The sequence below is a fragment of the Salmo salar genome, chromosome 16 (genome assembly GCF_965601325.2).
Source record: "Salmo salar chromosome 16, fSalSal1, whole genome shotgun sequence".
Lineage (NCBI taxonomy): Eukaryota > Metazoa > Chordata > Actinopteri > Salmoniformes > Salmonidae > Salmo > Salmo salar.
Genome location: NC_138306.1, coordinates 48,417,867 through 48,444,705, shown reverse-complemented (window position 1 = coordinate 48,444,705; position 26,839 = coordinate 48,417,867). Strand labels below are relative to the sequence as shown.

Below are 26,839 nucleotides of genomic sequence, written 5' to 3'. Positions count from 1 at the left end.
TTCAGGCGCATTGTCAAGTTCACCTTATTAGCTTTCAATAAGCTATAGTTTTCTGCTAAGAAATCATCCTAGTTGTCAAGTGTCAGTGTGTGGCGGGTCGGACGAAGTCAGGCGCAGGACACAGAACTGAGTAAAAACGTAACTTTACTCGAAAATAAACCAACAATATATTCCACGCTGGGAAACACACCAGCTCACAGAAATACCGACCACTTAACAACGAACAAACACGCACAAAAACCATGGGGAAAACAGAGGGTTAAATAAAGAACATGTAATTGTGGAATTGAAACCAGGTGTGTAAAATAAAGACAAAACAAAACAAAAGGAAAATGAAAAGTGGATCGGCGATGGCTAGAAGGCCGGTGACGTCGACCGCCGAACGCCGCCCGAGCAAGGAGAGGGACCGACTCCGGCGGGAGTCGTGACGCTAGTATACAACTCTAAATCCTGTTAGAATTATAAATGAAGCTGGAGAGGGCTGTTTAACTCAGGCTAATATAGCCTACTATAAAAAATATATTCTGTCAAGTGGTAACTCCTTAGTGGGAAAAAACGGAGTTCCGTGGTTCTTTTCAACCAGAACCTCCAGTGACATATTAGAAGTGTGGTCATGAGACACTCACCAAGCCAAAGTCCTTCTTCAGAGATTACTGTTTATTCTCTAGCTTTCTGTGTGTTTCCACTGAGCTGCTATTGGAGTGTGTTTATATTGTCTACTTCCTGGTCACTATAGTGGAAAATCCCCTGTACCAAGTGTTATGTATTGAAGGGGACCTAATAAGTGAATGTTCTCTAATTATGTGTACTTTGACATTTGTAGGACAGAGAGATTCATTTGCACATCTGAAATAATAAATATATTTGCATATTTTCTGTTAATAGATGGATGGCCTACAAATGTCAATCCCTTCCCGAAATCAGCAAATAATACATGAGGTTTTAGCTATTATTACCGAATCATCCCCAGTTGTTTGTATAAGCTGGCATGGGTTAATCATTAACCGAATACTGCGCCAGGATGTGTGTTCTTTACATGCCAAAAAACACAACTGAGCTACATAGAGCAAACCTATTCCGAAGAGCTGCTCACAAGGCCAATTTGTGATCTAAAAACAACATTTTGTGGATTTTCAGAGTCAACAATGGGGAGAGATCCTACTGTGGTTATATGGCTGATGCTGACTTGGGGAGTGGTCACAGCTCAAATAGGTAAGAACTGAAAGGAATGGTTACATTTTAAGTTTATAGTAGCCTACATAAAGAAATAGCTGCCTTATGTGACTGACTGCTGTTCCAACCCACTGTTGTTAATAGAGTGGGGAGCATAAAATATAATATATATACACTACCGGTTCAAAGTTTTAGAACACCTACTCATTCAAGAGTTTTTCTTTATTTGTACTATTTTCTACATTGTAGGATAATAGTGAATATATCAAAACTATGAAATAACACATATGGAATCATGTAGTAACCAAAAAAAGTGTTAAACAAATCAAAATATATTTTTTCTTTGAGATTCTTCAAAGTAGCCACCCTTTGACTTGATGACAGCTTTGCACACATTCTCTCAATCAGCTTCATGATGTAATCACCTGGAATGCATTTCAATTAACTGGTGTGCCTTGTTAAAAGTGCATTTGTGGAATTTCTTTACTTCTTAATGTGTTTGAGCCAATCGGTTGTGTTGTGACAAGGTAGTGTGGTATACAGAAGATAGACCTATTTGGTAAAAGACCAAGTCCATATTATGGCAAGAACAGCTCAAATAAGCTAAGAGAAATGACAGTCCATCGTTACTTTAAGACATGAAGGTCAGTCAATCTGGAACATTTCAAGAACTTTGAAAGTTTCTTCAAGTGCAGTCGCAAAAACCAACAAGCGCTATGATGAAACTGGCTCTCATGAGGACCACCACAGGAAAGGAAGACCCAGAGTTACCTCTGCTGCAGAGGATAAGTTCATTAGAGTTACTAGCCTCAGAAATTGCAGCCCAAATAAATGCTTCACAGAGTTCAAGTAACAGACCAGTGGTGGAAAAAGTCTCCAATTTTCATACTTGAGTAAAAGTATAGATACCTTAATAGAAAGTTACTCAAGTAAAAGTGAAAGTAATCCGGTAAAATAGAGTAAAAGTATAAAAGTATTTGGTTTTAAATATACTTAAGTATCAAGAGTAAAAGTATAAGTGCTTTTGGTTGTCAGGAAAAATGTAAGGAGTAAAAAGTACAATCTTTTCTTTAGGAATGTAGTGAAGTAAAAGTAAAAGTTGTAAAAAATATAGTAAAGTAGTTAAATAAAGTGCAGATACCCCCCAAAACTAATTAAGTACTACTTAAAAGTATTATTACTTAAGTACTTTACACCACTGTAACAGACACATCTCAAAATCAACTGTTCAAAGACTGCGTGAATCAGGCCTTCATGGTCGAATTTCTGCAAAGAAACCACTACTAAAGGACACCAATAATAAGAAGAGACTTACTTGGGCCAAGAAACATGAGCAATGGACATTAGACCGGTGGAAATCTGTCCTTTGGTCTAATGAGTCCAAATTTGAGATTTTTGGTTTCAACCGCCGTGTCTTTGTCAGACGCAGTGTAGGTGAACGGATTATCTCCATGTGTGGTTCCCACCGTGAAGCATGGATGAGGGGGTGTGATGGTGCTTTGCTGGTGACACGCTCTGTGATGTATTTAGAATTCAAGGCACACTTAACCAGCATGGCTACCACAGTATTCTGCAGTGATACGCCATCCCATCTGGTTTGCGCTTAGTGGGACTATCATTTGTTTTTCAACAGGACAATGACCCAACACACATTCAGGCTGTGTAAGGGCTATTTGACCACGAAGGAGAGTGATGGAGTGCTGCATCAGATGACCTGGTCTCCACAATCACCCGACCTCAACTCAATTGAGATGGTTTGGGATGAGTTGGACCGGAGAGTGAAGGAAAATCAGCCAACAAGTGCTCAGCATATGTGAGAACTCTTTCAAGACTGTTGGAAAAGCATTCCAGGTGAAGCTGGTTGAGAGAATGCCAAGAGTGTGAAAAGCTGTCATCAAGGCAAAGGGTGGCTACTTTGAAGAATCTCAAATATCAAATAAATGTTGATTTGTTTAACACTTTTTTGGTAACTACATTATTTCATATGTGATATTTCATAGTTTTGATGTCTTCACTGCTATTCTACAATGTAGAAAATAGTAAAAATAAAGAAAAACCCTTGAATGAGAAGGTGTGACCAAACTTTTGACCGATACTGTATATATATATTCGAATTTTCCATAATGAACCATCTATTTATTCATTTACATTTTATTTATTTTTTTACAACAAATGTTTGGCCTTTTACTTACCATTTACATGTTCCCTCCATCAGCATAATGCATGCGTAGGTTCATAGAGTTGTTTTCTCCGCTCATACAGGAGTAATAAAGGCCTAGTTCACACATTTTGTGGGGGGAAAAATGTATTTTTTATTTAGTTATATTTATCAGGGGGTGCTGCAGCATCGTTAGCACTCCGACTTCCTGTAGCTATGCGTATAGTTTTGAGAGATGAATGACACATTGCCTGGTGTTTCTTGATTCCCATCAGTTAAGAGCCATCAGCCAGAGGAGAAATGAATAGTGTCACTCAAGAGTTTATCTTGACTGCCATGTTAATAATCCCATCAACTGGGACGATAACTGAAGAGAATGAAAATCACATTATAGAACATTAGAATGACAAGTGACAGACATACAGCATTGTCTAAATTCAACGCTTAAAGGTGCAACCTGTAAGTTACATGATCGGGAGACCCATGAGGGGAAGCACAATTGGCCCAGCGTCGTCTGGGTTAAGGGAGGGGCTTGGCCGGCTGGGATTTCCTTGTCACATCGCACACTAGCGACTCCTTGTGGCGGGCCAGGCGCCTGCAAGCTGAATGAGGTCGCCAGCTGGATGGTGTTTCTTCTGACACATTGGTGCGGCTGGCTTCCGGGTTAAGCGAGCAGTGTGTCAAGAAGCAGTGCGGCTTGGCAGGGTCGTATTTCGGAGGATGCACGGCTCTCGACCTCTGCTTCTCCAGAGTCCGTAGGGGAGTTGCAGCGATGGGACAAGACTGTAACTACCAATTGGATATCATGAAATAAAAAATAAAAATAAAAAAGTAGTGCCCTATGCAACAATTGCACCTGTAACAACATGAGGAATCAAAATGATTGATTAATTGAGCACCATTAAAGCTGCAAAATGTAACTTTTTGGGTGACATGACCAAATTCTAGTTATAGAATACTAGAATACTAGTTATAGATCTGTCACTCTCATTGAAAGCAAGTCTAAGAAGCGGTAGATCTGTTCTATGTGCTCTATTTCTATGCGTCACGTTCTTAAGTTTTGTTTTTTGTGTCTTTTACTTTCGGTTTTGTACAACAGCCTCAAATAGCTGAGAATATTAGATTTTAGTTAAGACGGTACAATGATTATCTTGTTTTGTCACAAACTGAAATTAGGCGAACTATTAGAATTTTAGCAACCAGGAAACAGCGGAGAGATTTCTGCATATTGCACCTACACACTAGTATCCAATGATGACTTCCCCCCTATGTCCTGACTCTTTAAGATAAGGTGGAGCGGGCACTGCCACAGTGGCTGACGGGCATCATAGCTGTGGCCGTGTTTCTCTTTCTCATCTTCGTGGCGTTGCTGGTCAACAAGGCCTGGTGCCAGGACTCGAGGTGAGCCAAGACACCGTGACACCTGACCATCTCCACAGTCGACACAGCTACTGTAGTAGAACAGTCAACACTGTCATAGGTTGTGTCTGAAAACGTTACATGGCGTCAAATCCTTGCTTCTTCTTGTCCTTCTTGGCCCAATTCATCATCCCACTCTCAAAGCACATTGGAGGAGAGGATCCAAGGTTCCTGTCTCGGGCGTGCTCTGCCAATGACCTACCTTTGAGAGTGAGATGAGGGATCAAGGAAAGAAGGACGGAGGAAGCGAGGAATTGACAGCTAAGGTTTTCAGACATAGCCAGGCACATCATGGTTCTAAAGTGAATAATTTAAGATGTAAAGAGTATTGGGTCTTTAGAGACCCACTTGGGCTCCTGAGTGCGCAGCGGTCTAAGGCACTGTATCTCATTGCTAGATGTGTCACTACAGATCCTGGTTCGATTCCAGGCCATATCATAACCTGCTTTGATTTTGAGTCCCATAGGGTGGCACACAATTGGCCCAGTGTCGTCCGGGTTTGGCCGGGGTAGACCGTCATTGTAAATAAGAATTTGTCCTTATATGCAGGATATTACATTCTTGGTACCATTTGAAAGGAAACACTTTGAAGTTTGTGGAAAAGTTAAAGGAATGAAGGAGAATATAATACATTAGATTAGGTAAAAGATAATACAAAGAAAAAAACAACCGTTCTTTTGTATTATTTTTTGTACCATCATCTTTGAAATTCAAGAGAAAGGACATAATGTATTATGCCAGCCCAGGTGCAATTTAGATTCTGGCCACTAGATGGCAGCAGTGTATGTGCAAGGTTTTAGACTGATCCAAGGAACCATTGCATTTCTGTTCAAAATGTTGTATCAAGACTGCCCAAATGTGCCTAATTTGTTTATTATTACCTTTTCATGTTCAAAACTGTGCACTCTCCTCAAACAATAGCATGGTATTATTTCACTGTAATAGCTGTAATTGGACAGTGCAGTTTAACATGTCCATGTCCTGGTAAATTTTCTTGTACTTACAACCTCATGCTAATCGCATTAGCCTACATTAGCTCAACCGTCCCACAGTGGACCTATCAATCCTTTAACTGACTTGCCTAGTTAAATTAAGGTTAAATAAAATAAATAAAAATACACAATTACTGGGTCTCGAGCCCAATCTCGTTTTTCCATCAGCACCCAACAACATGAGATTGACAAAACGTTATAATTGCTTCTGAATCTGAATGTAAGGGAGCGTTACTGTCTGTTTGCCATCTGTTATTGATTACATGAAGGCCAGACACCAAAGAATGTGAGTGTGGGAAGACCCCTGGGTATGCCAAGACCAATGGAGACCACTATGATACCAGCCTGGACATGTTCAGGTAAGATGCCACTTAATCGCTCTTGTTTCGTAGTCTACTTTGCTAACAGTACTGGTGACCTACAGAGAAATAATGTTGGTGTGTGTGAAATTACAGTAGGGCCTGTGTTCTAATAAGTATGTGTGTGTATATGTGTGTGTATATGTATGTGTGTGTGTGTGTGTGTGTGTGTGTGTGTGTGTGTGTGTGTGTGTGTGTGTGTGTGTGTGTGTGTGTGTGTGTGTGTGTGTGTGTGTGTGTGTGTGTGTGTGTGTGGAGACCCACAGGAGCAGAGATCACGAGGGTGCATATGAGAACATGGACCTTGAAGGTATTGAGGACAAAGTCACTGTCATGTGACCAATGAGAACCAATAGAAGCCACCAATCTGTGGTTTGTCGTGGACACGCACACATAGTTTCAGAGACATGCAAAAGCAATTTACCAAGAGCACTCCAAGCAAGTCGCAAAAAGTTTCAAGACCAGTAGATTTCCATTAAAGTGAATCTTAGAGTGTAGAATCTTGTCCAACAACTATTTGTGATTTGTTTAAATAGCTACAGTACATATGGGCCTAATGTGTGATAGAACTCTTTCCTGCAGTCAAAGGATCAGATCCCCATCTAGTGGCCTCATGGGTGGAATGTTATTCATATTTTCATAATTTCATAACAGATAATTTTTTATTTTTTTTAAAGAAAATCTGGTGTTTCTATTTCAAATAATTTTGTTATACTGTATTTCAGTCTTCTGTGATGTATATAAAGTGTAATATTGGGGTGCAAACTCAAAATGTAAGACATTACAACTCTATGTCTGGTATGGTAGAGGTGTCTTCTTTTTATAAGCCCATAATCATGTGTGTGAGGTGTATACTTTTGCTTCAAAGTAGATTTGTTTAAGACTACCAAGAAACACTCTGTGACTCTGATTTAGCCCACTGAAGTATTAATATACAGACATGAAAAATAAAAGGAACAATCCTCATAACAATGGAAGCAATTGAGATATTCCTTAACAGTGTATCAATGAGACATGGTAGAATGACTTATTAAAATACATTCATTTTAAGGACTGAACAGCCACACTTGAAGATCAGAGGGAGGACATGGTGGAAATGGTTGTGGTCCCTTGTATTTAATAAAACATCATCAAACAATTAATCAGAATTCATAAAGAGCATCAATGTAGGAACACACTCAGTACACACATTTAAAGATACGACTTGCAATTGTGATCATAGACAATATATTTTTCATACAATTTCTTCTATAGGTATACAGTGCATTCGGAAAGTATTCAGACCCCTTGACTTTATCCACATTTTGTTACGTTACGGCCTTATTCTATAATGGATTACATTTAAAAAAGTTTTTTTTTGTGTGTGTAGATTGATGAGGGAAAAAAACGATTTAATACATTTTAGAATAAAGCTGTAATGTAACAAAATGTGGAAAAAGTCAAGGGGCCTGAATACTTTCTGAATGCACTGTATATACTGTATATACACATTTTTACAGCATAGCTTGTCACATGTGGACATATGAAAGGTGGATTGTTTCTTTGGATTTGAAAATGCGATCCAACGATCAATGAGGTGAATTAAGATGTTTTCTGTGGCGCTAAGGTCGAGCAGTCAGTTCATCTGTGGCATCATAAGACGGAAATATTGGGAGTTACAGGATCATCATCAGTACAACTGCTGATGAACACACACACACACACAAGGCCAGAGAAAAGCTAAAATTCAACAGTAGATGGAGAAATCACAGGAGGAGAGGGAGAGCAGTGAGTGGCCGGATGTGTGCATTTAAAGGGATTGAGCATTAAGACTTGACAGCACTAGGCTCTCACAGAGAATATGATAAATACCCACTGTCTACTCTATCACATCAGAGACTTATGGCACAGCAGTAGTTCCCTTAAGAGGCACCACATTGCACTAGTAGTACACTTCCTCTAAATCCTAGGACCACTTCTGAGTATTCAGGGCGCACATTTAAGACACAGCCTACAACTAGATATTGCAACCAGATTGCACTTCAACTTAATTTTTTTACCTTTATTTAACTAGGCAAGTCAGTAAAGAACAAATTCTTATTTACAATGACAGCCTAGGAGCAGTGGGTTAACTGCCTTGTTCAGGGGCAGAACGACAGATTTGTACCTTGTCAGCTCGGGGATTTGATCTAGCAACCTTTCAGTTACTGGCCCAACACTCTAACCACTAGGCTACCTGCCACCTTTTAACTGAGACGGGCATGGTTTGATAGTTAATATGCAGGGTTAATATACAGTGTCGACCAGGATCGTATTCATTAGGGCACAGCGTAGCAAAATGTTTTTTCATTCAGTTCAGGTAGTCCCTCCTTGTTTCAGACCATTTTTCCTAGTTTGGTGCCTAAAGAACACTACCCCTGGGGGATCTCAAAGTGTTTTGGAGGAGCATGTTGTCACTTCCTGTGAGTGTGGAGTGGTTTACGGGAGACAGACGAAGGGCTCAGAGAGAAACAGGATATCCTGTCATTGTTGGACGTGGCAAGCTTCTCACCACTGGACAGGACAGTGTAAAGCCACAGACACACATGGGTCGTATTCATTAATGCACACTGTAGCAAAATGTGTTTTCTTCGCAAAAACAAAAACAAGCGTATCTTACTGGACAAGTTCAGTTTGTCCCTTCCTGTTTCAGACCATTTTCTTCCATTTGGTGCCTAATGAATACGGCCCTGCTATATGATGATTAACATATCTCATTACAAGAAACTAATGGATCATTGTTGATTCTCATAGTTCCCAAAAATGATGTAAAAATAATCTATTGTTTTACTGTGAAAAGCTAAAGAATAAGCTTACAGTAACATACAGGTAGTACCATCCACATAACATAAAGGCAAGTCAAACCACAAGTATTAGCACCTGGTTGAAACGTTTCCAGTCCACTAACAAATCAAAATTATAGTCGGAGGAGGATTGGATAAGTGAATGATCCCACTCAAAGCAGAAATAGCATAATATCATATCACAATATCATAGCATAATATCATAAAAGCATATCACAATATGATAGCATAATAGCATATCACAATATCATAGCATAATATCATAATAGCATATCACAATATCATAATATCCCATCCTCCTTCTACCAGTAAGGTTCCAGATCTGTTTGTGCTGTCTGGTTTGGCGTGATAATGACCATGGGAGTAGAACCAAAATCTGGGACCAGGCTCGTTAAGACATGTATTTGACACCATTTCATAGGACCTATAGGCTTACAGGGCTATTCCATGACCATCAACAAAGGAGATAAAGACTTGGCTACCCTCCGAACTAACCCCCACTACTGTAAATCAAACCCCTGCAACAGACTCACAATGCTTGATGGAGGTCCTGAGATTCAGCTACATTACATTGTACTGCTACAGGCAACTGATCTGACAAACACACACATACAGTAGACATTGTTCATGGTCTCGAATTTGAAGCGGGTTCAGATTATTTGGAAACACTTCGTGTACTAATAATCTGTCTCACATCTTTAAAGAAAAGCTTCCTCGTAAGGCCTCACGAGTGGCGCAGTGGTCTAAGGCACTGCCACGCAGTGCTAGCTGTGCCAGTAGAGATTCTGGGTTCGAGTCCAGGCTCTGTCGCTGCCGGCCGCGACCGGGAGACACATGGGGCGGCGCACAATTGGCCCAGCGTTGTCTGGGTTAGGGGAGGGTTTGGCCGGCAGGGATGTCCTTGTCCCATCGCGACCTAGCGACTACTCCTGTGGCGGGCCGGGCGCAGTGCACGCTGACACGGACGCCAGGTGTACGGTGTTTCCTCCGACACATTGGTGTGGCTGGTTTCTGGGTTAAGTGGGCGTTGTGTCAAGAAGCAGTGTGGCTTGGTTGGGTTGTGTTTCGGAGGGCGTGCGGCTCTCGACCTTCGGCTCTCCCGAGTCTGTACGGGAGTTGCAGCGATGAGACAAGACTGTAACTACCTATTGGATATCATGAAATTGGGGAGAAAAAGAGGTTAAAAAATGATTAAAGAAGCTTCCTACAGCAACTTCTTGCAGGACAAGGTACTGTATAGTGACACCAGCCGGTAGTTGGGTGGCCTTTATAACTGCCTTTGAATGTCTACAGACAGAGTTATGTCATTCTTACGAGCATGCTATGAAGTGTATTAGAAGTGTTTACCAGTTACTATAGAATGCATTTCTCCTTCCTTTGGCCATGTCTAGCCTAATCTCTGTTGAACTGAGTAGTGTTGTACAAGAACCAGTCACTAGGAGTTTAAGTTGTCTGTTTGCAACAAGTATGACATGATATGAGACAAATGGACAAGTATCTGTGATGAATGAGAATGTGTCAACCTGACAGTGACTAACTAGCCTATTGTGCATGTGTGTGTGTGTAGTATCTGTTCCAGTTTGGTGTGTCCTGCCGAGACCATTCCTCCTCACAGTTTGCACATTAGCAGTACCTGCAGCTAACATCGCTAACGGCTAACCAGTGTCTCCCCGTAAGGGAGATGCTAAGCTAACGCTAGGCTAACGGTGAAGAGACCTCCTTAACCAACTGAACAATTCATATTGCTCTATCAGTGTTCTATGATGTGTGATCACACAAAGTTGAAATGACACAAAGAGATCTGATGTTCACATCGTTCACATATAAAGCTTCCCACTTCGCTTCCTCGCTTCATAATATCCAAACGTTCACCATTTTGAGTCATGTATCCAGTCAGTACAGCGATTGAACCGCCCTCACAGTGAAGCTCCTAAGATGGCACACAGGAAATGAGGTGTCCCTACTTCCTGCAACCCCCCATATACAGTCCTCTTATTTCCCATGGTTCAACCACCTGTGTTAACTATTGACTGAATCCTTCCAGAACCAATGTCCCCTTCACGTTAACGGGCTGAAGACGGGCTGAAGACGGGCTGAAGACGGACTGAAGACGGGCTGAAGTTGTTGGTCAACTCCTCTCAACATGTGGGGAAGTTCAAGCCAGTTGAAGGGGTAGAGAGTGTGTGAGCTAGGACAGCACATCCAGGGTGACGGCCCCTTTCTGTCTCTTCAGTATGGCCACAGCCAGCTCGTGTGTGGTCCCTTCCAGACTCTCTCCATTCACAGACAAGATCTGGTCACCCCTCTTCAGACGCCCGTCCACCGCTGCTGCCCCCTGCAGCGACAACAGGGGAACACACACACGCACGCACGTTACAGTATTTTGTAACCTTATGATCCTTCCTCCCTTCTTTCAACTAATCACTGAGCTGTTTGTGTGTGTGTGTGTGTGTGTGTGTGTGTGTGTGTGTGTGTGTGTGTGTGTGTGTGTGTGTGTGTGTGTGTGTGTGTGTGTGTGTGTGTGGTGTGTGTGTGTGTGTGTGGGTGGGTGTGTGGGTGTAAGGGAAATCTGCTGCCATCTAATGTCCGAGAGGGGAAATCAGGACATGTGTGTGACGGTGCAGAGTTAGAGATGGTTACCTTGCTGAAGACAGTCTTGATGTAGATTGGCAGGTCTCCATGAGGGCTTCCGAAGCCTCCTACGATGCTGAAACCCAGGCCGTCAGAACCCTTCTCCAGGCAGATACTCTTGGGCTTGGGGGCTCTGCAGAGAGCATCACATTGTAAAACAAGCACTGTATAGCTTCAAAACAGGGGGGGAAACTAACTATTTGATCTCATGCATCCATTGCTCGGTCTATGAATTGGAGTGGTTACATTTCCCCTAGCCCTCAGCTGTTTACCAAACAAGTGGCTGGGTGACTGCTTTTTTGTTTTTTCGACTCCCGGATTGGTCCTTTAACCTTTAGGGGAAAAGAGAAAAAAACGGACCTCAGATCAGTGTCTAATAGAAACTTAGTCCAACTTACTCTGGTTCCCCTGGCTGTGTCTCGGGGCTGCTGCTAGTCGACATACTCTCCACCTGACTGGCTATAGCACTGATGTTAGTGTCAGCAATCACCTTTAAAACACACACACACACACACACACACACACACACACACACACACACACACACACACACACACACACACACACACACACACACACACACACACACACACACACACACACACACACACACACACACACACACACACACACACACACACACGTGCAGGCGTGCACGGACAGAAGACAAAAAAATGCACGTGTCAAGTTTTGAAAATTATTATTAACCAGTCATGATCTGTGCATGAGTGTGTGTGTGTGTGTGTGTGTGTGTGTGTGTGTGTGTGTGTGTGTGTGTGTGTGTGTGTGTGTGTGTGTGTGTGTGTGTGTGTGTGTGTGTGTTATAGACAAGGATGAGTGCCGGTGTATGACAAGCCTATCATATCAATGTACAGTACATGCGATGTGTGTTCAAAATCAACTCCCTATTTTAAACTTAACGTCCTTCATGGCTGAATAGAATTACAGAAGAATGGATTTTACTACAGACAGGTCCTGGACCAAAGCCACAGAGCCACACAAAGGCCTAATGTAGCAATCATTTATCAGTCCTCTCTCTCTCTTACCCCCCCCCCCCACTTTAGTTGTCTTTTTTTAATGAAATATTCAGTCAGCCACCTATTGAGGGTGGCAACGGTCTGTCAGCATCTGTTCATTTACATATTTAATCAACCGAGAGGCAATTAAAAATCTGAAAACAACAACAACAAACAAAGGTTAATTAACGGACGATTAACGGACGACTGGTGGGCTGTGGAGGGAACGTTAGTGGAACGTTAGTGGAACGCTCCCCAGCCATCGCCTGCACTTATCTTACTGACACACCTTCTTTATAGACAGAGAGGGGGAGTGTAGGGGTAGAGAGGGATAGGAGGAGGGAGAGAGAGAGAGAGATGGGAGGGAGAGATTGAAAGGGGGAGAGAGATGAAGAGAGAAGGGTGGGAAAGAGGGACATAAAGGGGAAGGATAGGAGGGGGGAAGTGGGAGAGGGGAACACAGCAAAATAGACAACAAAGCCAAACCCGTGTTTAGAGGAGAGAGAGAGAGAGAGAGAGAGAGAGAGAGAGAGAGAGAGAGAGAGAGAGAAACACAGAGCCAAACCCGTGTTTAGAGGAGAGAGAGAGAGAGAGAGAGAGAGAGAGAGAGAGAGAGAGAGAAACACAGAGCCAAACCAGTGTTTGGAGGAGAGAGAGAGAGAGAGAGAGAGAAACACAGAGCCAAACCAGTGTTTGGAGAAGAGAGAGAGAGAGAGAGAGAGAGAGAGAGAGAGAGAGAGAGAGAGAGAGAGAGAGAGAGAAACACAGAGCCAAACCAGTGTTTGGAGGAGAGAGAGAGAGAGAGAGAGAGAGAGAGAGAGAGAGAGAGAGAGGGGAACACAGAGCCAAACCAGTGTTTAGAGGAGAGAGAGAGAGAGAGAGAGAGAGAGAGAGAGAGAGAGAGAGAGAGAGAGAGAGAAAGAGAGAAAGAGAGAGAAAGACAGAGCCAAACCAGTGTTTGGAGGAGAGAGAGAGAGAGAGAGAGAGAGAGAGAGAGAGAGAGAGAAAGAGAGAAAGAGAGAGAAACACAGAGCCAAACCAGTGTTTGGAGGAGAGAGAGAGAGAGAGAGAGAGAGAGGGGAACACAGAGCCAAACCAGTGTTTAGAGGAGAGAGAGAGAGAGAGAGAGAGAGAGAGAGAGAGAGAGAGAGAGAGAGAGAGAGAGAGAAAGAGAGAGAGGGGCAATGTTCTCTTCCTTTGTTAGAGATGGAATCACCAGTAGGGGGAAAGCGCGCCACTGTCCCCACCACCATGGCAGCAGTACATATCGTGCTGTTCTGATGTGATGCAGTGATGTCAGAGGGGGAAAACTGGGTTTTCTTGTTTGCAGTAACTTCTTTGTTGTTGTAATATTACAAACGGACGTGGCAGTTTGACCATTAAGGATTCCAGCTTTAAGGCTTACTTGTGTGTATGCAAATTAATAACAGATAGGGGGATGAATGAAGGGGAGGGATGGATAGAGGATGAAGAGAGAGAAAGAGAGAGACAGGTAGAGGTAAAAAGAGAGCGAGAGGGAGAGAGAGTAGAAGAGAGTTGAAAAGAGAGGGAGAGAAAGAGAAAAAGTACAAAAAAACGTATGCACTCACTGCTGCAAGTCACTCTTTATTTATTTATTTATATTTGATTTAACCTTTATTTAACTAGGCAAGTCAGTTAAGAACAAATTCTAATTTGCAACGACGCCCTACCCCGGCCAAACCCTAACCCGGACGACGCTGGGCCAATTGTGCGCCACCCTATTGGACTCCCAATCACGGCCGGTTATGATACAGCCAGGAATCGAACCAGGGTCTGTAGTGACACCTCTAGCACTGAGATGCAGTGCCTTAGACCGCTGCCCCACTCGGGATAAGAGTGTCTGATCAATGACGTATGTAAAGCCAGAAAGGTAGAGAGATAGAGAAAGAGATGGATAGAGGAGGGAGACAGCAAAAGAGAGAGAAGGTAGAGAGAGACCAAAGTTGTGAACGAGAACGAGAGAGGGGGCAGAGAGAGATCGAGTCAGACAGTAATTGCTGGGTGTCCTGGGTGGCGTGTGTGTGTGTGTGTGCGTGTGTTTGGTGTAATCAACACCAGGCAGCTAGCCCAGTATAACAGTCCAGTCTTACAGTCCAGTCTAACAGCCCAGTGTAACAGTCCAGTGTAACAGCCCAGTATAACAGTCCAGTCTTACAGTCCAGTCTTACAGTCCAGTCTTACAGTCCAGTCTAACAGCCCAGTGTAACAGCCCAGTCTAACAGTCCAGTCTAACAGCCCAGTCTAACAGTCCAGTCTAACAGTCCAGTCTAACAGTCCAGTCTAACAGTCCAGTCTAACAGCCCAGTCTAACAGCCCAGTGTAACAGTCCAGTCTAACAGCCCAGTCTAACAGCCCAGTGTAACAGCCCAGTCTAACAGCCCAGTCTAACAGCCCAGTGTAACAATCCAGTCTAACAGTCCAGTCTAACAGCCCAGTGTAACAGTCCAGTACTGAGGCTGCTGGAGCCGGACTGATAAAGCAGCATTAACATAAAGGCCTGGGATTATCTGACCAAACTGCCAACCGGCTGTAACAAGCTGATAACCACACAGTGTCCGGACGCGCGCGCGCATACACACGCGCATACACACACACACACACACACACACACACACACACACACACACACACACACACACACACACACACACACACACACACACAGCTAAACACAGACACATACAGGTTTTTCAAGAATGTATATTTGAAAAATGTATGATTTTATTTACATCTCTTATCAGGAAACATTTATTTGATGGATGTAAAATAATAGGCAAATAAAAAGCATAATGTGGTTACATTGGGTGATGGGTGTCATCACGTTTAATAACTGATACTTCATTTGACCATACAGAGGTGTGTGTGTGTACTGTGTGTGTGTGTGTGTACTGTGTGTGTGTGTGTACTGTGTGTGTGTGTGTGTGTACTGTGTGTGTGTGTGTGTGTGTGCTGTGTGTGTGCTGTGTGTGTACTGTGTGTGTGTGTGTGTGTGTGTACTGTGTGTGTGTGTGTGTACTGTGTGTGTGTGTACTGTGTGTGTACTGTGTGTGTGTGTACTGTGTGTGTGTGTGTGTACTGTGTGTGTGTGTGTGTGTGTGTGTGTGTACTGTGTGTGTGTGTGTGTACTGTGTGTGTGTGTACTGTGTGAGTGTGTGTGTGTGTGTGTACTGTGTGTGTGTGTGTGTGTGCTGTGTGTGTGTGTGTGTACTGTGTGTGTGTGTGTGTGTGTGTACTGTGTGTGTGTGTGTGTGTGTGTGTGTGTGTGTGTACTGTGTGTGTGTGTGTGTGTGTGTGTGTGTGTGTGTGTGTGTGTGTGTGTGTGTGTGTGTGTGTGTGTGTGTGTGTGTGTACTGTGTGTGTACTGTGTGTGTACGTGTGTGTGTGTGTGTGTGTGTGTGTGTGTGTGTGTGTGTGTGTGTGTGTACTGTAAGGACCGATGCTGGCGACGAGAAGCAAGTACAGGGAGTGAACATTTAATGGAAAACGGACATCAAACAAAACAAGAACAGCGTCTGGACAGGGAGAACAAAACGACATGAAGACAATAATGCTGACATGGGGAACCAACTGAGGAACAGACAGATATAGAGGGGCAATCATCAAAGTAAAGGAGTCCAGGTGAGTCCAATGAGCGCTGATGCGCGTAATGATTGTGACAGGTGTCCGTAATGCAGGGCAGCCTGGCGCCTTCGAGCGCCAGAGAGGGGAAGCGGGAGCAGGCGAGCGTGCATTCGGAAAGTATTCCGACTCCTTGACTTTTTCAACATTTTGTTATGTTACAGCCTTGTTCTAAAATTTATTGAATATTTTTTACTCATCAATCTACACACGATACCCCATATTAACAAAGTGAAAACAGTTTTTTCTAAAATTTTAGCAAATGTATTAATAAAAAACAGAAATACCTTATTTACATACGTATTGAGACCCTTTGCTATGATATTAGAAATTGAGCTCAGGTGCATCCTGTTTCCATTGATCATCCTTGAGATGTTTCTACAACTTGATTGGAGTCCACCTGCGGTACATTCAACTGATTGAACATGATTTGGAAAGGCACACATCTGTCTATATAAGGTCCCACAGTTGAAAGTGCATGTCAGAGCAAAAACCAAGCCATGAGGTCGAAGGAATAGTAGAGGTCAGAGACAGGATTGTGTCGAGGCACAGATCTGTGGAAGTGTACCAAAACATTTCTACAGCATTGAAGGTCCCCAGGAACACAGTGCCCTCCATCATTCTTAAATGGAAGAAGTTTGGAACCACTAAGATTCTACCTAGCGCTGGCCGCCCGACCAAACTGAGCAATAGGGGGAGAAGGGCCTTGGTCAGGGAGGTGACCAAGAACCCGATGGTCACTCTGACAGAGCTCCAGAGTTCCTCTGTGGAGATGGGAGAACCTTCCAGAAGGACAACCATCTCTGCAGCACTCCACCAATCAGGCCTTTATGGTAGAGTGTCCAGACGGAAGCCACTCCTCAGTAAAAGGCACATGACAGCCCGCATGGAGTTTGCCAAAAAGCACCTAAAGGACTCAGACCATGAGAAACAAGATTCCCTGGTCTGATGAAACCAAGATTGAACTCTTTGGCCTGAATGCCAAGCATCACGTCTGTAGGAAACCTGGTACCATCCCTACGGTGAAGCATGGTGGTGGCAGCATCATGCTGTGGGGATGTTTTTCAGTGGCAGGGACTTGGAGACTAGTCAGGATCGAGGGAAAAATTAACGGAGCAAAGTACAGAGAGATCCTTGATGAAAACCTGCTCGAGAGCACTCGGGACCACAGACTAGGGCGAAAGTTCACCTTCCAAAAGGACAGCAACCCTAAGCACACAGCCAAGACAACGCAGGAGTGGCTTCAGGACAAGTCTCTGAATTTCCTTGAGTGGCTCAGCCAGAGCTCGGACTTGAACCTAATTGAAAATCTCTAGAGAGACCTGAAATTAGCTGTGCAGCGACACTCCCCATCCAACCTGACAGAGCTTGAGAGGATCTGCAGAGAAAAATGGGAGAAACTCCCCAAATACAGGTGTTCCAAGCTTGTAGCGTCAAACTCAAGAAGACTCGAGGCTGTAATCGCTGCCAAAGGTGCTTCAGTTAAGTACTTAGTAAAGGGTCTGAACACTTATGTAAATCTAGTATATATATATATATATATATATATATATATATATATATATATATATATATATATACTGCTCAAAAAAATAAAGGGAACACTTAAACAACACATCCTAGATCTGAATGAAAGAAATAATCTTATTAAATACTTTTTTCTTTACATAGTTGAATGTGCTGACAACAAAATCACACAAAAATAATCAATGGCAATCCAATTTATCAACCCATGGAGGTCTGGATTTGGAGTCACACTCAAAAATAAAGTGGAAAACCACACTACAGGCTGATCCAACTTTGATGTAATGTCCTTAAAACAAGTCAAAATGAGGCTCAGTAGTGTGTGTGACCTCCACGTGCCTGTATGACCTCCCTACAACGCCTGGGCATGCTCCTGATGAGGTGGCGGATAGTCTCCTGAGGGATCTCCTCCCAGACCTGGACTAAAGTATCCGCCAACTCCTGGACAGTCTGTGGTGCAACGTGGCGTTGGTGGATGGAGCGAGACATGATGTCCCAGATGTGCTCAATTGGATTCAAGTCTGGGGAACGGGCGGGCCAGTCCATAGCATCAATGCCTTCCTCTTGCAGGAACTGCTGACACACTCCAGCCACATGAGGTCTAGCATTGTCTTGCATTAGGAGGAACCCAGGGCCAACCGCACCAGCATATGGTCTCACAAGGGGTCTGAGGATCTCATCTCGGTACCTAATGGCAGTCAGGCTACCTCTGGCGAGCACATGGAGGGCTGTGCGGCCCCCCAAAGAAATGCCACCCCACACCATGACTGACCCACCGCCAAACCGGTCATGCTGGAGGATGTTGCAGGCAGCAGAACGTTCTCCATGGTGTCTCCAGACTCTGTCACGTCTGTCACGTGCTCAGTGTGAACCTACTTTCATCTGTGAAGAGCACAGGGCGCCAGTGGCGAATTTGCCAATCTTGGTGTTCTCTGGCAAATGCCAAACGTCCTGCACGGTGTTGGGCTGTAAGCACAACCCCCACCTGTGGACGTCGGGCCCTCATACCACCCTAATGGAGTCTGTTTCTGACCGTTTGAGCAGACACATGCACATTTGTGGCCTGCTGGAGGTCATTTTGCAGGGCTCTGGCAGTGCTTCTCCTGCTCCTCCTTGCACAAAGGCGGAGGTAGCGGTCCTGCTGCTGGGTTGTTGCCCTCCTACGGCCTCCTCCACGTCTCCTGATGTACTTGCCTGTCTCCTGGTAGCGCCTCCATGCTCTGGACACTACGCTGACAGACACAGCAAACCTTCTTGCCACAGCTCGCATTGATGTGCCATCCTGGATGAGCTGCACTACCTGAGCCACTTGTGTGGGTTGTAGACTCCGTCTCATGCTCCCACTAGAGTGAAAGCACCGCCAGCATTCAAAAGTGACCAAAACATCAGCCAGGAAGCACAGGAACTGAGAAGTGGTCTGTGCTCACCACCTGCAGACCACTCCTTTAGTCGGGGTGTCTTGCTAATTGCCTATAATTTCCACCTGTTGTCTATTCCATTTGCTCAACAGCATGTGAAATTTATAGTCAATCAATGTTGCATCCTAAGTGTACAGTTTGATTTCACAGAAGTGTGATTGACTTGGAGTTACATTGTGTTGTTTAATTGTTCCCTTTATTTTTTTGAGCAGTGTATATGTATATATATATATATAAATATATATATTATTTTTTATACATTTGCAAACATTTCTAAAAAACATTATTTTCTTTGTCATTACTGGGTATTGTGTATAGATTGATAAGGGCGATAAAAAAAGAAAAAGATTTTAGAATAAGGCTGCCCCATAACAAAATGTGGAAAGAGTAAAGAGGTCGGAATACTTTCCGAATGCACTGTATGTATATATTGTGTGTGTATGTGTTCCATGTGTGAACCTGGAGAATGATCTGTGTACCTGGAGAATGATCTGTGTACCTGGAGAATGATCTGTGTGAACCTGGAGAATGATATGTGTACCTGGGGAATGATCTGTGTACCTGGAGAATGATCTGTGTACCTGGAGAATGATCTGTGTGAACCTGGAGAATGATCTGTGTACCTGGAGAATGATCTGTGTGAACCTGGAGAATGATCTGTGTGAACCTGGAGAATGATCTGTGTACCTGGAGAATGATCTGTGTGAACCTGGAGAATGATCTGTGTGAACCTGGAGAATGATCTGTGTACCTGGAGAATGATCTGTGTGATCCTGGAGAATGATCTGTGTGATCCTGGAGAATGATCTGTGTGAACCTGGAGAATGATCTGTGTACCCGGAGAATGATCTGTGTGATCCTGGAGAATGATCTGTGTGTACCTGGAGAATGATCTGTGTACCTGGAGAATGATCTGTGTGAACCTGGAGAATGATCTATGTGTACCTTCAGAATGATGCTGCCGTAGGCATTCTTCAGTATGGTGACTACATCCCCATGGGACAGGCCTTCCAGAGACTGGGAGTTGATACTCACGATCCTATCACCCACCTGGAGGACACACACACACACACACACACACACACACACACACACACACACACACACACACACACACACACACACACACACACACACACACACACACACACACACACACACACACACACACACACACACACAGAGAGAGGCCAGGGTGAGCCATCACAAACAGTAAGGGGATTCTAAGACACTCTGATGTGGGTTCTCTCGCACACTCACACACACACGCATGCACACACACATACGCGCACACACGCGCACACACCACACACCTTGAGCCGGTGCGTCTTGGCTGCCACCCCGTTGGCCTGGATCATGGCCAGGAAGATGGGGATATCCCCCAGAGGACTGTCCTTCCCCCCAGCTATACTGATCCCCAGCGCATCAGTAGGACCCTGAGAGAGATCAGCAATGCTATTATCATGATTAATAATAAACTGTTATATAAGAGGAGGTTGTGATTGTTGTCATCATTTTCATGCCAATAAAGAAAGCTTCTAGAGTTGAATTGGCAGAGTATACAGTATAGTCTACAGATATAAATGTGCATATTATGAGTAGTTTAAACCAACTAAACATAACTGGAGACAGCTCAACTTACCCTTGTGATCTCCACAGTGCGCATCCCTGTTTCTGCAGCTACGACAAACCCAGAAAGGGAAAAAGATGAGGACGGGAAACACACACAGAACTAACTGTGTGTAATTCCAGTCAGGGCAGTTTCTAAACCTTTTCCTACAGTTACACTCTCTGTGGAAAGGGTCTGGTTCTACTCTCTGTGGAAAGGGACTGGTGCTACTCTCTGTGGAAAGGGGTCTGGTTCTACTCTCTGTGGAAAGGGACTGGTTCTACTCTCTGTGGAAAGGGACTGGTTCTACTCTCTGTGGAAAGGGTCTGGTTCTACTCTCTGTGGAAAGGGACTGGTTCTACTCTCTGTGGAAAGGGGTCTGGTTCTACTCTCTGTGGAAAGGGACTGGTTCTACTCTCTGTGGAAAGGGTCTGGTCCTACTCTCTGTGGAAAGGGACTGGTGCTACTCTCTGTGGAAAGGGGTCTGGTTCTACTCTCTGTGGAAAGGGACTGGTGCTACTCTCTGTGGAAAGGGACTGGTTCTACTCTCTGTGGAAAGGGACTGGTTCTACTCTCTGTGGAAAGGGGTATGGTCCTACTCTCTGTGGAAAGGGACTGGTCCTACTCTCTGTGGAAAGGGACTGGTTCTACTCTCTGTGGAAAGGGGTATGGTCCTACTCTCTGTGGAAAGGGACTGGTGCTACTCTATGTGGAAAGGGACTGGTTCTACTCTCTGTGGAAAGGGGTATGGTCCTACTCTCTGTGGAAAGGGACTGGTGCTACTCTATGTGGAAAGGGACTGGTTCTACTCTCTGTGGAAAGGGGTCTGGTTCTACTCTGTGGAAAGGGACTGGTTCTACTCTCTGTGGAAAGGGGTATGGTCCTACTCTCTGTGGAAAGGGACTGGTGCTACTCTATGTGGAAAGGGACTGGTTCTACTCTCTGTGGAAAGGGGTATGGTCCTACTCTCTGTGGAAAGGGACTGGTGCTACTCTATGTGGAAAGGGACTGGTTCTACTCTCTGTGGAAAGGGGTCTGGTTCTACTCTGTGGAAAGGGTCTGGTCCTACTCTCTGTGGAAAGGGACTGGTTCTACTCTCTGTGGAAAGGGACTGGTGCTACTCTCTGTGGAAAGGGGTCTGGTTCTACTCTGTGGAAAGGGACTGGTTCTACTCTCTGTGGAAAGGGGTCTGGTTCTACTCTCTGTGGAAAGGGACTGGTTCTACTCTCTGTGGAAAGGGACTGGTGCTACTCTCTGTGGAAAGGGGTCTGGTTCTACTCTGTGGAAAGGGACTGGTTCTACTCTCTATGGAAAGGGGTCTGGTCCTACTCTCTGTGGAAAGGGACTGGTTCTACTCTCTGTGGAAAGGGGTCTGGTTCTACTCTGTGGAAAGGGACTGGTTCTACTCTCTGTGGAAAGGGGTCTGGTTCTACTCTCTGTGGAAAGGGACGGGTTCTACTCTCTGTGGAAAGGGACTGGTGCTACTCTCTGTGGAAAGGGGCTGGTGCTACTCTCTGTGGAAAGGGACTGGTTCTACTCTCTGTGGAAAGGGGTCTGGTCCTACTCTCTGTGGAAACGGTCTGGTTCTACTCTCTGTGGAAAGGGACTGGTGCTACTCTCTGTGGAAAGGGGTCTGGTTCTACTCTCTGTGGAAAGGGACTGGTTCTACTCTCTGTGGAAAGGGACTGGTTCTACTCTCTGTGGAAAGGGTCTGGTTCTACTCTCTGTGGAAAGGGACTGGTTCTACTCTCTGTGGAAAGGGGTCTGGTTCTACTCTCTGTGGAAAGGGACTGGTTCTACTCTCTGTGGAAAGGGTCTGGTCCTACTCTCTGTGGAAAGGGACTGGTGCTACTCTCTGTGGAAAGGGGTCTGGTTCTACTCTCTGTGGAAAGGGACTGGTGCTACTCTCTGTGGAAAGGGACTGGTTCTACTCTCTGTGGAAAGGGACTGGTTCTACTCTCTGTGGAAAGGGGTATGGTCCTACTCTCTGTGGAAAGGGACTGGTCCTACTCTCTGTGGAAAGGGACTGGTTCTACTCTCTGTGGAAAGGGGTATGGTCCTACTCTCTGTGGAAAGGGACTGGTGCTACTCTATGTGGAAAGGGACTGGTTCTACTCTCTGTGGAAAGGGGTATGGTCCTACTCTCTGTGGAAAGGGACTGGTGCTACTCTATGTGGAAAGGGACTGGTTCTACTCTCTGTGGAAAGGGGTCTGGTTCTACTCTGTGGAAAGGAACTGGTTCTACTCTCTGTGGAAAGGGGTATGGTCCTACTCTCTGTGGAAAGGGACTGGTGCTACTCTATGTGGAAAGGGACTGGTTCTACTCTCTGTGGAAAGGGGTATGGTCCTACTCTCTGTGGAAAGGGACTGGTGCTACTCTATGTGGAAAGGGACTGGTTCTACTCTCTGTGGAAAGGGGTCTGGTTCTACTCTGTGGAAAGGGTCTGGTCCTACTCTCTGTGGAAAGGGACTGGTTCTACTCTCTGTGGAAAGGGACTGGTGCTACTCTCTGTGGAAAGGGGTCTGGTTCTACTCTGTGGAAAGGGACTGGTTCTACTCTCTGTGGAAAGGGGTCTGGTTCTACTCTCTGTGGAAAGGGACTGGTTCTACTCTCTGTGGAAAGGGACTGGTGCTACTCTCTGTGGAAAGGGGTCTGGTTCTACTCTGTGGAAAGGGACTGGTTCTACTCTCTGTGGAAAGGGGTCTGGTCCTACTCTCTGTGGAAAGGGACTGGTTCTACTCTCTGTGGAAAGGGGTCTGGTTCTACTCTGTGGAAAGGGACTGGTTCTACTCTCTGTGGAAAGGGGTCTGGTTCTACTCTCTGTGGAAAGGGACGGGTTCTACTCTCTGTGGAAAGGGACTGGTGCTACTCTCTGTGGAAAGGGGCTGGTGCTACTCTCTGTGGAAAGGGACTGGTTCTACTCTCTGTGGAAAGGCGTCTGGTCCTACTCTCTGTGGAAAGGGTCTGGTTCTACTCTCTGTGGAAAGGGACTGGTGCTACTCTCTGTGGAAAGGGGTCTGGTTCTACTCTCTGTGGAAAGGGACTGGTGCTACTCTCTGTGGAAAGGGACTGGTTCTACTCTCTGTGGAAAGGGGTCTGGTCCTACTCTCTGTGGAAAGGGGTCTGGTCCTACTCTCTGTGGAAAGGGGTCTGGTCCTACTCTCTGTGGAAAGGGACTGGTTCTACTCTCTGTGGAAAGGGGTCTGGTTCTACTCTCTGTGGAAAGGGACGGGTTCTACTCTCTGTGGAAAGGGACTGGTGCTACTCTCTGTGGAAAGGGGCTGGTGCTACTCTCTGTGGAAAGGGTCTGGTCCTACTCTCTGTGGAAAGGGGTCTGGTTCTACTCTCTGTGGAAAGGGACTGGTGCTACTCTCTGTGGAAAGGGGTCTGGTTCTACTCTCTGTGGAAAGGGACTGGTGCTACTCTCTGTGGAAAGGGACTGGTTCTACTCTCGTGGAAAGGGACTGGTTCTACTCTCTGTGGAAAGGGACTGGTTCTACTCTCTGTGGAAAGGGGTATGGTCCTACTCTCTGTGGAAAGGGACTGGTGCTACTCTATGTGGAAAGGGACTGGTTCTACTCTCTGTGGAAAGGGGTATGGTCCTACTCTCTGTGGAAAGGGACTGGTGCTACTCTATGTGGAAAGGGACTGGTTCTACTCTCTGTGGAAAGGGGTCTGGTTCTACTCTGTGGAAAGGGGTCTGGTCCTACTCTCTGTGGAAAGGGGTCTGGTTCTACTCTGTGGAAAGGGGTCTGGTCCTACTCTCTGTGGAAAGGGGTCTGGTTCTACTCTCTGTGGAAAGGGACTGGTGCTACTCTCTGTGGAAAGGGGTCTGGTTCTACTCTCTGTGGAAAGGGACTGGTTCTACTCTCTGTGGAAAGGGACTGGTTCTACTCTCTGTGGAAAGGGGTATGGTCCTACTCTCTGTGGAAAGGGACTGGTGCTACTCTCTGTGGAAAGGGACTGGTTCTACTCTCTGTGGAAAGGGACTGGTTCTACTCTCTGTGGAAAGGGGTATGGTCCTACTCTCTGTGGAAAGGGACTGGTGCTACTCTATGTGGAAAGGGACTGGTTCTACTCTCTGTGGAAAGGGGTATGGTCCTACTCTCTGTGGAAAGGGACTGGTGCTACTCTATGTGGAAAGGGACTGGTTCTACTCTCTGTGGAAAGGGGTATGGTCCTACTCTCTGTGGAAAGGGACGGGTTCTACTCTCTGTGGAAAGGGTCTGGTCCTACTCTCTGTGGAAAGGGGCTGGTGCTACTCTCTGTGGAAAGGGACTGGTCCTACTCTCTGTGGAAAGGGACTGGTGCTACTCTCTGTGGAAAGGGGTCTGGTCCTACTCTCTGTGGAAAGGGGTCTGGTCCTACTCTCTGTGGAAAGGGGTCTGGTCCTACTCTCTGTGGAAAGGGGTCTGGTTCTACTCTCTGTGGAAAGGGTCTGGTCCTACTCTCTGTGGAAAGGGGTATGGTCCTACTCTCTGTGGAAAGGGGTCTGGTCCTACTCTCTGTGGAAAGGGGTCTGGTTCTACTCTCTGTGGAAAGGGACTGGTGCTACTCTCTGTGGAAAGGGGTCTGGTCCTACTCTCTGTGGAAAGGGGTCTGGTCCTACTCTCTGTGGAAAGGGACTGGTGCTACTTTACCTGTGCTCTGTGATGATGTCATGCCCACCGTCATTGGCTTCCTGACGTTATTGAGGAGCTGAGAGGTGGAAGGGGTGGAGTTTAGCGGGGGGTGGGGCGTGACAATAGTGCTATTGGCACTCACGTGACTCATCTGCTGGAGAGAGGGAGGGGGAACAGAGCTATGATCCAGTCAGGAGAAAACACACACAGGATGCTGCCCGGTCGCGGTAAGTTTGGCTGGGTGGCTGAGTGACAAACAGGTGACACCAGAAGAAGCCTGGTAAACATCCATCAGTCGGCCATTTTGGCTTCCATGCATGTGATGAATGGAGAGGAGAGACAGGGGTATTAATGACACAGCAGCCAGGGTCAGTCACTGGCTGAGCTTCTGCATGCAAGCTCCCAGGCAGCGGGGGTGACAATGGACACACACACACACACACACACACACACACACACACACACACACACACACACACACACACACACACACACACACACACACACACACACACACACACACACACACACACACACACACACACACACACACACACACACACACACACACACACACACACACACCTGGCTTCCCTGGGAGGTACGTCTGGAAGAGATCCAGGAGGCAGCCTTCAGTCGGCCCAGCTCTAGGAGCACCACCCCCCTGGCACACTGCAGAGGCACAGGTAGCACACAGCACGTAACTACCACAGCAGAGCAGCTAGGGACTGGCCTTACAGTGTTCACTTCCTACTGCATTAATGTCTGATGGCATAGGACTGCAACCTGGTAGGATCTCCACTTCCATGTTCACTACTGAGGACAGGACATGCACTTCAACCTGACAGGATCTCCATATCATAGGTTGCGTCCTAAATGGTAACATATTCCCTACAGGTCCTAAATGGTAACCTATTCCTACAAGTCCTAAATGGTAACCTATTCCCTACAATAGTGCCATTTGATACTCAGACATAGTGCACTACTTTAGACACAACCCAACCTGAGTGGTGCAGCGGTCTAAGGCTTCACTACAGACTCTGGTTTGATCCCGGGCTGTATCCCGACCGGTCGTGATCGGGAGTCCCATAGGGACTAAGGGAGGGCTTGGCCAGGGTAGGCTGTCATTGTGAATTGCCGACTTGCCTAGTTAAATAAAGGTTAAAATAAAAAATACAAAATAAAGAACCTTATTTGTCAAGTGCACAGGATAAAGTGCTACTATATACCTCAGCACTGTAAATGTAGTGTCCACCACTGTAGCAAGGGCACACAAAGCACCCACTTTAGAAGGACTCCACATAATAAAGAACTGTAGCCAAACCAACCACATCAAGAAAGCCCCTCCGCTCCACCGCTGCAGCTTAAAGCACACCAATTCATAAGAGAGCACTGCAGCCTTTGAACATAACTGTACCAATGGTGACCCCTTGTGGAAGAAAGAAGAAGAGTTTGG

General features: G+C 45.4%; 2 protein-coding genes across 2 annotated transcripts in view; one reads left to right on the top strand and one right to left on the bottom strand.

The window, feature by feature from the left end:
• Nucleotides 1–1,031: 1,031 nt before the first annotated feature.
• On the top strand, nt 1,032–7,078 carry LOC106574040 (PDZK1-interacting protein 1-like). Its single transcript, XM_014149555.3, has 4 exons — nt 1,032–1,212; nt 4,618–4,732; nt 6,012–6,101; nt 6,368–7,078. The coding sequence occupies exons 1-4, from the start codon at nt 1,146–1,148 to the stop codon at nt 6,438–6,440; spliced, it is 345 nt and encodes a 114-aa protein (XP_014005030.1). The 5' UTR covers nt 1,032–1,145; the 3' UTR covers nt 6,441–7,078.
• Nucleotides 7,079–7,175: 97 nt separating this feature from the next.
• Nucleotides 7,176–26,839, bottom strand: part of LOC106574043 (multiple PDZ domain protein) — a 136,010-nt gene continuing 116,346 nt past the window's right edge. The window contains exons 12-19 of the mRNA XM_082962396.1: nt 25,969–26,055; nt 25,402–25,534; nt 20,794–20,831; nt 20,465–20,587; nt 20,097–20,201; nt 11,953–12,044; nt 11,564–11,687; nt 7,176–11,258 (exon numbers count right to left, since the gene is read on the bottom strand). Of these exons, the coding sequence (XP_082818522.1) occupies nt 11,112–11,258; nt 11,564–11,687; nt 11,953–12,044; nt 20,097–20,201; nt 20,465–20,587; nt 20,794–20,831; nt 25,402–25,534; nt 25,969–26,055 (849 nt within the window). The 3' untranslated portion in view covers nt 7,176–11,111. The remainder of the gene's footprint in view (nt 11,259–11,563; nt 11,688–11,952; nt 12,045–20,096; nt 20,202–20,464; nt 20,588–20,793; nt 20,832–25,401; nt 25,535–25,968; nt 26,056–26,839) is intronic.

What these genes read in the sequence shown, in the direction of transcription:
- LOC106574040 (XM_014149555.3), top strand. Translation starts at nt 1,146, where the DNA reads ATGGGGAGAGATCCTACTGTGGTTATATGGCTGATGCTGACTTGGGGA. An exon ending in AGTGGTCACAGCTCAAATAG is followed by an intron (nt 1,213 to 4,617) that starts GTAAGAACTGAA and finishes TGACTCTTTAAG; the next exon opens with ATAAGGTGGAGCGGGCACTG. An exon ending in ACCAGCCTGGACATGTTCAG is followed by an intron (nt 6,102 to 6,367) that starts GTAAGATGCCAC and finishes GGAGACCCACAG; the next exon opens with GAGCAGAGATCACGAGGGTG.